The sequence below is a fragment of the Gymnodraco acuticeps genome, unplaced genomic scaffold (assembly GCF_902827175.1).
Source record: "Gymnodraco acuticeps unplaced genomic scaffold, fGymAcu1.1, whole genome shotgun sequence".
In the NCBI taxonomy this organism is placed as follows: Eukaryota; Metazoa; Chordata; class Actinopteri; order Perciformes; family Bathydraconidae; genus Gymnodraco; species Gymnodraco acuticeps.
In genome coordinates this window covers 3,058,352-3,073,888 of record NW_022989899.1, presented here as the reverse complement: position 1 = coordinate 3,073,888, position 15,537 = coordinate 3,058,352, and the positions used below count along the sequence as shown (strand labels likewise).

Here is a 15,537-nt window from a genome sequence, read left to right as displayed (position 1 = left end):
TGAGAAATGCTTTAAGTTTTATTTGAAAATAGTGGTGCAGGGACAGGACTGATCGCAAATGTGTGTGATGTTTTATTGGCTGTACATTTCTATTTACACTCGTGAAGAAGGAGGTCACTTATAAAGACACACTTAAATGGCAACCTCTCCATTTCATGGGGATTTTAACCAGACCTCTTTGCCAGTGATTTTTATTTAGAAGAGTTGTAAAATAAAAGAAGAAAAAGAGTGAAAACTGACACCAAGGATTTTGGCGGATTATCCTTAGGAACAAAGAGATGGTTCCAAAACAGTTTTCAGTGGTTTGAGCACAATGCAATTGTTCATTGAGGTTAAGTGGCAGCAGAATTCGTAATGCTGCTAATTATTCGGTGTTTTGTAGTTTGGGTGATCAAGCGTACTTTTTAAGCCTAAATTGCACTCTATTAAAATGGGCCAGATCAAACATTGGTAACACATAAAAAGCTACTTAGCACAGGTAGACATAACACACAACTGACCTGCTAGGATCCATTGGATGGCACCAAATGAAGAGCATGGAAAAGAGAAAGAGAGAGCAGACATTAGAGATGGGCTTGCCAAACAAATTGCATCACAAAGAATACTCATGAACACACTAGCAAACACAAGATGAGTGTATTACACAAATCATAGGCAAATTAGTCGTCCACTCCAGGTGGTGACAGTTTCTCTCTGTGGGGAGCCACCGTGTGTGTCAAGTGTCAAAGACCTCCTTAGCGCCTAATCACCTTTGACCTCATGGGGGCTTTCATGCTGTGAATAACATTGAAATTGCATTGGATGAACTCATATAAACTCACACATGCACCAGCGTAGGGTATGGAGCTTGGTGGAGATTTTAAAAGTTGGTGTCATTTGAGTTGGATTTGGCTGTGAGCTTTTCACACTGATTGGATCATGAATCCATCAAATAGGATTGTTTTTGATTTAACAAATGAAGAGTCCTCAATACCAATATCAGGTGTAATTAATATAGGCCTTAACCCCAACCACTTTTCACTTTCATTTTAGTTTTAGCTTTATGTTGAAGAAGCTGTCACTGAATAGAAAGACATTGGTATTGTTTGGAAGTCAAAAGCTTGATCTTACTACAGTTGATTAGTTCAAAGTCATACATTAAATAAAATAAATAACTAATTCCCATGAAGTTCTTCACACTACAAATGGAGAAATGTGGCCGCATTCTAAAACTATCCCAACTCAACCCAGCACTTAAGCCATTTCCATTTCTGTGCTTTTATTAGTGGGTTTCAGAGGTGTCAATTATACTAGTATGGGCATGGGCTGAAGACATTAGGAACAAAATAATGATAGATCCTTAATGTGCCAATGTGCAAAAAAGGAAACGTCTTCCACTGGGTGAGTTTCCCTCCGGAGCAGCCAGACCACCTAGCACTGGGAGCCTGGTGACAAGAGCTTTGATTATTATGCCTGCACTCCCTGCCAGGGCTAAATTTAAGTGTTCCCATAAAGTCCAGAAGAAATAAGACTTGGGAATGGCTTGGCCTGTGCCTGTGTGAGAGAGGGGAGAACTCTGACTGTGTGTGTGTGTGTTTAGGGTCTCTTCTGGTCAGCGTTGTCGCACAGTTTGGGATAATAATAGGATGTGCTACTACTGACTGAGACTAAAGCCGGACTTCCCACGTCTCCCACTCACTGGTGGCACTTGTGTTATTCTCTAAACACCCGCCCCACCCCACCCCCCACCCCCCTTATGCAATTCAGCCCTCGCGCTCACATCTCTTTCTTCATTCGACGCCTCCCTCGAGCTTAAAAAAACTGTAAGAAAGAGCAAGACACTTCGGGCATCCCCACATCTCCCAAGGAAATGTGGAGTCCTTGTTTATCTTTGATTAAAAATAACTTTGGGAAGAGGCCGATCAATACTTTCCCTGCAACTAGAAAAACAAGGGGGAAAAGAGGAGGTTGTGGAGGAGGAAGAGAAGCAAGCGGAAAGGACAGAAAAAAGCGTGAGAAATTTGACGACATATAGAAATGTGTCTGTGTGTGTGATGGGTCGCTCAGAGTCATTCCCATGGCCTCATACAGTCGCCCTGGCGCTGCTACCAACTGCAGTTTAACAGTGACAAAATGGTGGACATATACACATAATAGGACAGTAAATGCCTTGGAGGACACGCTGGGAGCGATGTATGCTATATAAAGGCCTTTAGAGGACGGGAGCACAGCGAGGTCATTCCTGTCTGTGCTTTCCTTGGCTTCCACCTCTCCTTTCAAAGGATCTGCTTATGGTTTCTGTCAGAGATGCACGTCCATTTTTCACCCCATTAACAACTATCATTACCAGCCCAACTGGAGGCTATAATTGGGCCCGCCATGGAAAAGAGTTGTCAAAACACAATTAAATTCCAAACCATGGTGAGAGAGAACAGAGAGAAAGTGCTGGATGGACTTAACATCCTATTGCCGGCTTTCATTGCCCAAAAATAGGAAAGAAAAACACGAAAACCGTTATTTTACATTGGGAGGATTATATAGACGGGTGATTTGAGCTGCACAAACGATAGGGCTACTGAAAACATAACAAATAATCACTCTGAGTGTCAGAGATGATAAATGGACACATTAAAAGCCCTATCTACAGATCAAAAGCCAAGATGCTGAGAGAGCCTTGATTTTGAAAGAAACAAATCTAAAACGGTTATGACCGTAACATTTCCACAAATATACAGATACAATAAAGATATCTATGATGAATAAACTGTTTAGGATCCAGCATGAGCTGATGGAATGAGTTTGACATTTTGAACCATCACCAATATGTTATTGTTAAAGTGTTGGCAATGGATATGTGGTATGCTGCCACTTCACATTACTCAAGGTCTACTTGCTATGTTATGTGCCTGAGAGTAAAATAGCTTTAGGTAAGACTATTTAGTTAAAATACATTCAGTTTTTCCATTTGTATTTCAAATTCTATCAATTTTCAATACAGTAAAAATGCATAACATTGCTTTCATCAACCAATGCGATTCTAAATCAAGGTGAAATTATTTACATGTGGAACAAACTCAAATGGCTTTAGGACAGCCAACCATAATTCTAAGGCGTACTGCTGAAATCAACAAGATTTCCTAATTTGAAAGTCTGTTTCTTATAACAAGTTGGTCCTACACTCAGTTTTGAAAACTGAAAAGGCTTTCTGGTTACCAGCTACATCATGAACTACTACTGTCTTCAATATATTAGCCACAGAAGGCAATCATTTTACATTATCAGTAACATTACCAGAACATCTCAAGCTACAGTATAATATGGCTAAAAAACTATAATATACTTATGGCAAGACAAACCATTTCTAGAAAAAATAAATCTTCATACAAGTTGTTCCTCTGATGTCATAAATAACTAAATCTGGTATATGGAATAACAAAACCTGGTCAACATGCTGTAGCCTGAAGCTTTAGCCATTAGTTAAGATAGGTCATGATTAGCACATGAATACATACAATTCATACTGAGCGTCCGTTTGAGCCCAACCCTAGGAGTTATTTTTTGTTTGTTTGCTTTACTTTTAAATACAGTCACAGTTAAGCTATCTGATATGTTCTGCAAAATGTATTTCATTATATAGAGTATTTTATAATATGATGTGTTATACATTTTTTTAGTACCCAATCCCTTCATTTGTATATATTTTTCTCTTAGTGATTACAAGTTAGAAAGTTAGAAACGTGTTTCTATGATCAAAGCTGGAAGTATGGGCATACAAATATGCCGTATACAGTTACTTGGAAAACTGCATGTGATTGTGGCTTTTGTTCTAAATCAAAACTTAACCTGGCTACATGTCTTCTGCTCTGCGAGTGATTATCAGTGAAGGAATTATATTGGTAAGTCTCTTATGCGCTGAGTTTCTCCCTCCCTTTTTCAATGTAAAATCAATCCAGATAGTCTTCTATCAAACTCAAATGTAACCCTGGCACGTACATATTAACCTGATATCAAGTAGGACTTGCTAAGAATGTTTTAGAAGTTGTCTGCTGCAATAGGAAAGTGCCTACTGTACTCCACATTGAAGGCCTAGGATCGTGTCTACCAAACCATACAGTGTTAATGGTGTGTGTGTCGGGTGACATAAAGCAGAGGAGGCTGGGTATTGGAAGGGAGTTGCAGGCCTCTCTGTAATCTGGCCTGATTTATAGAGGCTAGCCCTGCTCTCCCCTTCCACCTCCACACTGACACACTGGGCCTCCTCTGCTGGAGACAGCCTGGCGTCCACACACACACACACACATGCACTCACACACACAATAAACACAGAAACAGCCATGCGTATAGACACATGAACAGATCCAGGCAGGGTCGTCTCAGTTGCACAGTAGTGCACGCAACCAAACCACAAGGGCCTGTTGCTTAACCAAATGAACACCATGCCCAGAAATCATGTAGGCATTTAAATGTCTACATGCTTTTAGAGAAGAGCAGAAGAGAAAAGACTTACACCAATAATCAATCATTTATAATAAGACTATGTTTCATGTAAACATTTTTTATTTTTTTTATTACAAAAGTAATAAGGGATGATTCTGCTGACTTCCTCTGCCATGTTGTTTCTTAATCACAACATTAAAAAAAAAAAAATCTAATTTGTACAATACCTGCACATTATAGAAACTATAGCATGCCCTAGATTAGACAGAAAACTGCCATTTTGACGTATAAAAGCTTGATTTTGGGTAGACAACTTTAACACTTTGTTATGGTTAGGGAAACATCAATGGTTCTTTTAATAACATGCAAACATTTGTTTGTTTGTCTTTGACAGGATTCAAACTCTGGTCAACTGCATTAAAGTATTTTCTACATGCCCATCCACACCTTTACTTTCTGACTTTCTGCCTTGCTTCATAAAGGAACATATTCCTGCATTGGTTCTACTGGTTGGCAGTAGATGTCAACTATGAGTTGTGGAGTTGCCCAAGTCTTTTTCTTGATGAAAAATAGCCAATGAAGTATACCAGACTTTCTGTTTGAAGATTTAAAAAAAAAAGAAAGTATGATGGATCCTGAAAGATTCACCATTGTAGCCGAAGATTCAACATTTTGAGTCCAATATATCCAAAGGCATCCATTTTATTGATATGGTGAGTCAATCATCCACCATTTCATTAACATCTACTCTATAGGATTTAATATCAGTCTTGCAATGTTCCCCTCTAATAAAGTAAAACTGCTTGGGAGCAAACTACCGTTTGTCAATGACATTTAAAATAACATTCTCTACCAGTTACATCAATTTCTATGCTTGCTCACAGCACTTTAATTTACTGGAAAATAAGTTTACAGAGCCAGCTTCTGCAAGATGTATTTCAAACACTCTCTAGGCACTACTCTTTGAACTTGTATCAAAACACCTAACTGCCCTTTTTTAATTTGCCAATGGTAATACACATCTGAACGCATCTAAACAAGCCTTAATGTTCTGGCTTTTTTTCCAGTCATTTAGCTAGACGTGTAATAACGTAAAGATGGAGGAATGTTGCTGCACCCTTACATTATCAATGGCGTCAGAACGTAAAATCTCCACAGCTTTAAAAACCTCTACGCTGTACGTGTATTGGTTAAGAAACGTTATAATACTTATGCAACTGAACATGTTAATGGTATACCCAACACCAGTACAGGTATTACATTAAATAGCAACACAGATATCCCATTCAACTGTTTGAACACACTAGTTTTGTAGTACTGTACTTTGGCATTCATTTATTGGGTTTTTGTTACTCTGCACTCACTGACTCAACAGTATTTAGAGTGCCTTGATTGGTGGAAAAGAAATCACTCAAATTGTTTATACCATGTTGTCTGAGCCACAGGCCAAAACCCCGGCAGGACAGAACACATATTGGAGCCATACAATACATGATAAAAGAGAGACATAACTGAGACACAATATTCACATGCATTAGGCAAGCAGACTCCAACACCTTCATATGTGTGTGTGTCTACATGTGTGTATACTATGAATCAAAGTGTACAGACAGGTGTTTACAGTGAAGTTGGGTTATCTGTCTCCATTACACCACCACAGCTCAGCCTCCCAGGACCATTATCTACTCAGACCTGCCTAAACACACACACCCAGAGACAGGAAACCCCACATGCTGAAGGCAAGACCCTTTACACAAAGGCCATGGTGTGAGCCCATAATGGGCCACACTGGAGTCTGTGAGCTCTTGACGCAATCCAAAACCCAAACAGAGAAGACCCACAAAGAGCACCAATCCTTTAAACGAATGCCTTTCTTTAATGGGTGTTAACTTTAACACACATTCTGATCTAGGTGTTCATCATAACATACAGATTCATTTTGTTCTAGCTAATATTGACTGCTGTTGTGGCCATTGTTTTGAACACAGCCACAATCTGACCTAAGGTTAATTTAACATCCTCTTGCGGCGGTCAGATGTTGCGATGAAGCACAGTGAACTAGTTCCTTATCAGTTTTTGCAAACAATGTTCTGGTTAAAAAATCTGGTTAATCCTGTGTGACACGGGCTCTGAGTAAGATCAGATAGTACATGTGTGCTTATGCTAGATGTATGATCAAGTTCACAAGCAGTTACTGTTTGTTTGCATATGAACCATTAGGAACTAGTCATGGAACCCCTTCCTGATTGCAGCAAAGGAAACCCACCCACAGATACTTCAACACTTCAAGATATGATCTTATTGAGATCATCAATTGATACCATTACTTTTCTCTTGAAAGAGGATTGCAGTTTTTTCGCATTTCTTCCACCTGTGTTATATGCCTCTGCTTTACTCATTGAATATATCCCCTTCAGTTGACACAAAGCTTTCTGAAAACCTTGCTTTTACAGTGCGTTCATTAAAAACCCTCAGTCCATTACTGTTAAAAGCACACAACTAACCGTCCTAATTAGGTGCAGAATTATATATTGGTTTTGCATTTAGGGTGATGCAAAAGCAATGTTGGCAAAACAAAAATGAATTGGGTTTTCATTCCTTTCAAACTTTTCAAAGATAAGATATTTAACAATTCTTGGTGGTCCCGCTGTCAAGTCTTGTTTAATCAGTTCTGAGAAATCGGTCTAAATTGGAATCTTAAGTTCAACCATGAATAAAGATAATGTGATTTCTCCTCTTTTGATTATTCATGGTGGGTGGATGTTACCAAAGAAGCACTTCAGGCTGCTCTTGTTCTTTGAACTTTCAGACTACTTGGTGTGTCTAATTTTTTCCCAGTTTGGGCAGCTTAATAACCCAACAAGTGCTTGAGTTCTCACATATCTATTGGAGATGTCATGTTTATCTCACTATGTTTCACTCACTTAGACTTGATCAGTAGTCCAGAAAAATAAGAAAAAATGACGGCCCAAAAATTGCAATGTTGCCAGATATACAAATATCACCAAACACTGCTTTTTTACACTTTAAAGAGTTTTCTATTGCTGAGCTGCAAGATTTCCGAACCACCATTGTTGCAAAGTCCCACATTGTCCATATTGCCAATGTGCAATTGCCCCAGTTGGGCTGGTAGCGTAAACATAGTCTGCACTGGAGTCTGGAATCATGCATTAACACCAGTTAGATATCCTGATGAAGTCCTACTTTCAAATACAAACAAGCTGACATCAACTAACTGTGGCATTGATCCATTGTCTCAAAAATGAAATCATTTGGCAAAGACATCTTTAACAATCAAAAATTGCGTTCAAGTTTTGTCCATGGACACTTCATGTCCAAGAATATTAATTTCAATCTTCTCAAACTTCATATTCTTTGAACCCCCGCCTGTGTGCGAAGTGTGTGGGTGTGTAAACATTGTGGTAACCCTCAGGCCAGGTACTGTCTAGTCTGGTATATAAGGTGGTACCACCAGTCTCCCACTGCCTTTTAAGTACGAGTGGAGGTGGGGGGAGACTTTTTAATGAAAACGGGCCACATCATAAAAGCAGATTGGACCAGGTTCATCCACAGTTCAGGCCCAAGGACAGTAAACACACAGATATAACAGGCTGTACCATTCAAAAGTGCAAACACGCAAGATAAGATTAGACGGCCTAAAACTGCTAGAATCCCAGTGGAGAAAATGTACAAGTGTAGCATCAAATATAACGGATGATTAAAGAAATACAAAATACAGATATTAAGTAAGTCACTTTGGATAAATGATATGTAATGTAAATGTAATAACAATTATATTGTCAAACCTCACCATGCCCATAAACATGACCGCATACTGTAGATGACTGGATGATTTGATGAGCTTGAAACATTGGATCAAATGCTTTGACCTCAGTCACCAGATCTCAAACAAACTAACATTTTAGAGAAATGTATTGGAGAGTGCTCTCAACCAACTTCAAACACAAAAAAACATCAAATGGGCAATATTTTTTGGAAGAATATAGTCTATTTCTCCAGTAGCATTAAACATAGTATGTCCCACCATCACTATCATCCATATCATTCATCTATTGACAGAACAACATAATATGCATGGAACCAAATGCATGGAACCAAATGTCCAATTTTGGTGACTGAAAAGTGCTAAAAGGATGCCTCACACCAGCGATTGTGATTATAGCCTTGTGTTTAGTGTCATGGTTTTCTCAACAAGATAAAGACGGATGGAACAAGAATGAAGAGATGTGGGATAGAAAGTGAAAGCCAGAGTTTAACCACAGACTCATTTTAAAATCTGTCCATCTCTATCATTCTCTTTTATTTGCCCTCTGATGGAAGGAGGGAAGCAAGGGAACCTAATCGGTGGGAAGCTGCCCAGAAGCCCCTGACCTGAAGCAGAATGAGGGCTCCAGTTTGTGTGATAGTGTGTCCAGAGGGGGTCAGGGGAGAAGGCAGCATCCTGGCAGGACATTAGGGACTTGGTTCCCAGCAGTGCTCTCCTGCTCAGGCTCCATAAGTCTCCCTGCTGGGTCAATGCTGCCTTTCTCCGGGGGATTCTCACTTTTTCCCAAGGCTGTGCCCAGCTAGCCCCGACTCTCTCTCCTTGCCAAATGACCCAAAATTCGGCCACTTGTTTCCCTTATCTGTCCTTTCCCAGGGCTGTGGTACTCTATCACTGTCCCCCGTCACTGTCGTCTGATATACAGTGGTCTCTACATCTTAGGGATCAGAATAATGATGGCCTGCCTCACTGAAATTAGCAACAGTACATGCTTCTGCATTTTAGGACACAGTGTTTATGTTAGACATCACTATTGATGTAAACATAGTCACACACTATAGCCTGAGAAAGCAAATCTAAGGGTTATATTTGCTTTTTAATAATGAACCAGAAAATCATATCTAAATGATAGCAGGATTGGTCTTTATACCGCACTGTACTTCATTTTGTATAAATTAGAAGACGAGATGTATATTTATTTGTGTGTTTTTAGTGTTTGGGTTAATACGTTGTTAACTATAGCCTTTATTGTTATGAATGTACCTAATGAGCTCTGAAAGATGTCAGAAATGTGTCAGTGAGTGTATTACATGAAATGACTAGTAAAGTTAAAAGAAATCATGGCAAACACAAACACATTTGGAATCATAAACAGTGTGGGTTTGGCTCTGTTGAGTGTCCTGTGTTGAAGCGACCATGTTCAATTTGAGAAGCTATGCAGTTGTGTCTCCCTGATATAGAACTGCTGCATTTCTTAGTTATATTTTAACCAGCAATAACCAATACCAGTGGATCACTGACCGAAATAACTTTGTTTACATTGGTGGAATTTGACGCAATAATGGAGTTGGAGATCAGAGACAAGACCTACTGATCGATCATTTGAAAGTAGCCAAGCAAATTCTTTAGCTATTCAAAAATCCTAGATATTTGTCAAGCGATAGCTAATTGGTTCTCTATATTGCATTTCAGCCAACGGGTTGTTATGTGCCTCTTTTACTGTTTGCATGGAACATTTACCTTTATTCACCCAAAGCCTGCTGAAATGTGATCGGTGTGTTCAATTCTACTGTGACTAAAAATGTAAACCAGAACACCTCAAATATAAAAATGTCATGCTTTTTTGCCTTTATACCAAAAATGTTCCCTTGACATGTACATGTGTTTGACCATATTCATGCCAAGGTGAAAACCATGCACCATCTGGAGAAAAGAAACGTTATGATACTTTTGGAACCATTTACACGGTCCAATGAGAGAGCTGAGGAGGGACGTGGAGTCGAGAGGTGGCGGGGCTTTCTGACAGTGGCACGGTGCGAGGAATGAAGTTCCCATGCTAGCTTGTGTTTACCCTAGGCTATTTCTGCACACTCACACATACACACAGTTTGCCCTATCGTACCCGCTGCTTGTAATTTCTCATCCCGCCTCTCCCACCCTCTCTCATTCCCCCTTTCCTTTCCTCTCTGGAGTCTGGGGGGGTTATGTGAAGGGCCAGGGAGGAGGGCTGAGAAAAAAATCCAGAGGAGTGTGAAAGACGAGAGAAATGTTGTGGGGGTCATCGCTGAGTCATCATATTCCCTGGTATAACTGGCTGCACTGTCCGTGTGTGTGTGTGTGTGTGTGTGTGTGTGTGTGTGTGTGTGTGTGTGTGTGTGTGTGTGTGTGTGTGTGTGTGTGTGTGTGTGTGTGTGTGTGGGGGCTGGTGTGCTTTCAAGTGTGTAATTAGTACATCCTAAATGCCTGGACGCGCAATACTTTTCTCCAATGTCTACAACATAACAACACATTTCTTCTATTTACTTAACTCCTGCTTGAATGTTACTAACTCTTCATTCTACTTTATTTTGTATTATTTATTAACACAACACATTTTCTGCCTGGATTATGTTCACAAGCAATGTTTTATCCAATCCACGAAGGATGATTGGCAGGTTTATGCTGCTCAGATGTCATAGAGACATGTTGAGGCTCGAGGTTGGACATACAAAAAGCAAACCTTTAACTGGGGTTTACATCCTGGGTTCCAAATGTGGTCATGGTTTAAGCTACTGAAACACTTTAGGCTTTGGAACATTTTGGTAAATGTTACAAATAGTCAACGCATCCGATAAAACATTTCCGAATTGGGGTTTACTTTTTAATATATGGACCCTACATTAGTTCCGAGGTGAGCAAACAAATGAAATAAGTCAACGTTGAATATAACATATAGAGACAGAACATTCCCTTTGAAACAACAACATTTTATTAAATGTTTTTGCTAAATTAAATACAATCCACGATACCCATACAAATCCAAATGAATTGTATATGAAGTCGGAGAGATAAGGTATGCTATACTCAAGTGGCTGTGCGGTTAAAAACATCCCTCTTTTACTGCCTTTCCTAGATTGCTCTACTCGCTATCGTCCCCATCACATCCCGGTCCTCTCTTTCTCAGCCTTGTTTCCTTTCATCTCTTCGCCTTCTCCTCCTCTCCCGTCTTCCTAAATATCTGTGTGGCCTGGCTTCGCCTCTCAACAGTAACTCAACCCATAAACAAGCTGCCTTACATGCTGTAATCACAAACCCCAAACTGCCAGACATTAAAAGGGCCACGTTTCATCCTGCTACAAAAAGAGACAGAGCAGGGTGAAAAAAGAAAAGCAAGAGAGCTCGTATGTATGAGCCTCCTCCTCTTAACAGATGTGGTGTGTACTATCAGTTTGCTAAAGTGCGACTGGGAGGAGAGACAGATAGCGGCGGAGGACGAGCGTATCTTTGAGGAGTTCCACATTGCCCCGTGCTGATCAAAGTGCTCTGCAGCCTTTGTGGCTAATTGTGGGGATTATCTGTAAGTGCTTGAAAAAGACCGGCCTGGTTTTATGGGGTCTGTGTTACACACACTCATGTAACACACACAAAAACAAAGAGTTCCTCTCAGAGGAAATACAAAACTGACCTCAGATGAATAATTCAAGTTTTAGGGTATTTGTAGAGTAAGGAAACGGTAGAAAATAGAGCAGACTGCAGAGTGAAATACTGGTTTTAAAAAGCACAAGTCATCCAGGAGACATGAAAAACCATAAAGGAGACGCTCGCGCACACGCATCCGAGGAGTCAGACATATCCTGTCGTGTTGATCCAGTTTCAAGGACAGTGGCGAGACTGAGAGGTTCGGAGTGCCAAACGACTTGTCAGTGTCAGTTGTAAAGCTGCCTCCCTTTAAAGCCACTTCCACACACACACACACACACACACACACACACACACACACACACACACACACACACACACACACACACACACACACACACACACACACAAGAAACTGTGGTCAGCTGAGCGGATCCTAAGTGAGGTCAGGAGTAGTTTGAAAACACACGCACAGCTCACAAAGAGACTTTCCTTCTAGGGTGTATAAGTCTTCTCTATAGTCTCCCTGACCACACACACACACACACACACACACACACACACACACACCATACACACACACACACCACACACACACACACACACACACACACACACACACACACACACACACACACACACACACACACACACACACACACAGACCTTTACACATAGGCAGACATAAAAAATACTCACACAAAGCTGATATAGCGGATATGGTTTTGTGAGGGGGAGAAGGGTGTATGGTCGGCGTCAGGTCCAAGCAATTATCCAAGTGTCCAAACCTCTTTCAGGCAGCCACGGTGGAGCCAGACAGAGCCAACACACACACACTTGCACACACACACACACACACACACACACACACACACACACACACACACACCACACACACACACACACACACACACACACACACACACACACACACACACACACACACACACACACACACACACACACACACACACACACACACACACACACACACACACACACACACACACCACACAGAAACCAACTTCAACCTAGGGATTTGCGCAGGATAATTCCACTTCTATTCACCATGAGAGGTTTTACAAGTTTAGGTCCAACATTTTGGAGACACTGCTAACAATAAGTAGACTACCAGCTGGCCCTTGGCCTCCTGTCTGAAAGTGCTTGATTCTGGCCACGCTGAATGGCCTTTTGGGCTTGGAGCCTTGAAGACCCTTCCAATAAGACGAGCAGGGAAGACAATGGCAAGCGGCTAATCTTGTCTTTGTCTAGGATGCGGGGGCACTTGTAGAGGCAGTGCTCAGGTAAGGCAGTGTGTCAAAGGTTAAGCTGGGAGATTCAGTCTTGCACACACAAGTTAATTAAAGTTTGTCTAAGGGGATGAGAGTGTGTCTCGAGGAGGCCGCTAGCGTCTGAGTGCTCGCCTGAGAAAGGAATGCCGTTGACTTCAAAGTTGGCTGACTGCCGCCCAGGTTGTTTTCAGAAAGCAATTGTAAGGATAGGACTGTGGCAGATATCTTAAAACATAAATGAAACTCTGATACTCTGCATGGGGTGGCATAATGTATTTTAGTTGTACGTATTTAAGTACCAAAGTATTAGCATTTTCTGTGAGTGACAATCACTTTCCACTTTAGAACAGATACAGAACAATAACTCCTCATGTAAAAGGAAGTCAAAAGAAGTCCACTAAAGCGTTGGTCGATTGACATGAAAATGAATTGGCTGCTATTTGGACAATTGATTCATAATGTGTGGAAAAGTAATTTTTCCAAACGCTTTCCTTCCGTCTCAAATTGTGAGATTTCCTTTGTCATATGATAGTTGACTTAATATCTAAGGGTTTTCCCATGTTAGTTCAATTAAGAGACATTTGAAAACATCTCAAAGTCTGAGGAATATTATAATGAACATTATTAATTATTAATTACATTTTATATAACAAAACAACTCTAATTATGTGCATTATTATTATTGATACTTTTTGTTTTGTTTGAGCTCTACCTAAAAATTCCCTCCAAAAAACATTAAGTGGGGAGTTCTTGGGGTGGTTTCCCAAGAAATGATGAGTATCAAACACAGCATTTATTTATTGTAGGAAAACACAAAATGCATGCGCCAGTTGGAATGTAAAAATATAAAAAATATATAAAATATGATAGTCAAAGATAGCGGATTGTAACATAACAGTGAATACATGTTTTGTTGTATTAAATGATGTGCTTTCAAGTTCAGTTATGCATATAAGTCTAATAAAAAGTAAATGTCGATAAAATAACCTTTGTTACAGAATAAATGATACATTCACCTGTTCACCAAAATGGTATGGCACTTTTAGCCTTTAGCGTAAACACTGTGGGTTTTAGCAAAAAGAACTAGGTTGGGTTACTTGAAAAGTTAGAGAGAAAAAAAGGAAAAGTAACCTGAACAAAAGAATGAATGAAGAAACAGACAGCAGACGTGTAGCAGAGGAAGAAAATAACCTCGGGAGGAATATAAAAAGAGAGTAGTCTGGAGAAAGGCACTGAGAGGAAGGAAGGAGGAAGAGGAGGAGAGAAGATGAGCAGACAGTGTCCTTTATGTATAGGCTGAGTGTCTCCCAGGGCTTTTGTAATGCTTTATACAGACCCACTTTCCAAGGTCGCCATGTGGCTGCCTGTCCAGCTGTTTTCATATTCAGTTTCGGCTTTGTTTCTCTCCCCCTGTGTGATTCTTTTTCTATCTGTGACTGTAGAGCAGATTATTACCGGGGGGCAACAGATTACCCGCAGAAAAAGACAACAAAAAAGACAAAGCAAATGAGAGGCTGCCAAGATTTTAATCCTGATTAGAACGGGGGAGGTAGGCAATAATTAATGTGAATGTACAACCATACAAGCCTCTCAACAGTTATCTGCAAACTGATATAACAAAAAAGAAACCGCTGATGCTATGTCGGATTAGGGTTAGAGGTGTTGGGAAGGCAGAGGATAGATATGTAACCTGGAAAGCTAGTTTCAGAGCCAGTCCGGGGGGTTGATCAGCTTTCCCTCCACCCTGGAGGTTATAGCCTGTAGCACTAACAGCAGGGTTAATGAGGAGTGGTGTTAGCTTAGCAGGAGGCGCTAACAGGAAACCCTACAGGAAAGCCCACAGGAAAGCTTATTGGCCACACCGGAAGGGCCTCCTGCCACAGTCACACAGCGTCAATGCCACGTTTATGGCTGCTATTTGATCCCAGCATGCAACTTGTGTTTCCATATTTTCCACACAGATTATGCTAATAAGAGTAATAAAGCTGTCAAAACACATTTCATTTTACACTTGAGATTAGTACCTAGTAGCCAAACTCTGCATAGATGTTTGAAATTAACATATCCCTAACACCAGGCTGTGGACAGAAAGTCCTTCATTGGTCATTTTTCTTCCTCTTTGAAATTATCTCACTTTTATCAAACTATAGAGTAAAAGACATCGACTGGCCTTATGCTTTAAGGTTTTGTCATCGGGTTTTGTCTATTCCCACTGTACTTCCTGTATCTCCAGGAAGTATCTTGGAATAAAGTTGAATGTTAAATGCTCATGGGAAAAATAAGTCTGTCTCTATACAGTAAGTGCATAATTGCAGATTGTAGATATTATTGGGGAACTGATTGACGGTAATATAGGGTTTTTGCAAAACTATCCAATATCAATGTTGTGTCTGGCAATAAGGTTGCTATGTACGGTTGCCAATATGC

The 15,537-nt window shown here is 40.4% G+C and overlaps 1 protein-coding gene across 4 annotated transcripts in view; it reads right to left on the bottom strand.

Moving 5' to 3' along the window:
- Nucleotides 1–15,537, bottom strand: part of bcas3 (BCAS3 microtubule associated cell migration factor) — a 327,795-nt gene that overhangs the window by 48,601 nt on the left and 263,657 nt on the right. Inside the window, exon 23 of one of the 4 annotated variants that reach the window (XM_034205852.1) lies at nucleotides 421–500. The exons of the other annotated variants lie outside the window; for them this stretch is intronic. Within the exon in view, the coding sequence (XP_034061743.1) occupies nucleotides 466–500 (35 nt within the window). The 3' untranslated portion in view covers nucleotides 421–465. Of the gene's footprint in view, nucleotides 1–420; nucleotides 501–15,537 lie in introns of those variants that run through there. 4 annotated transcript variants of the gene reach the window in all.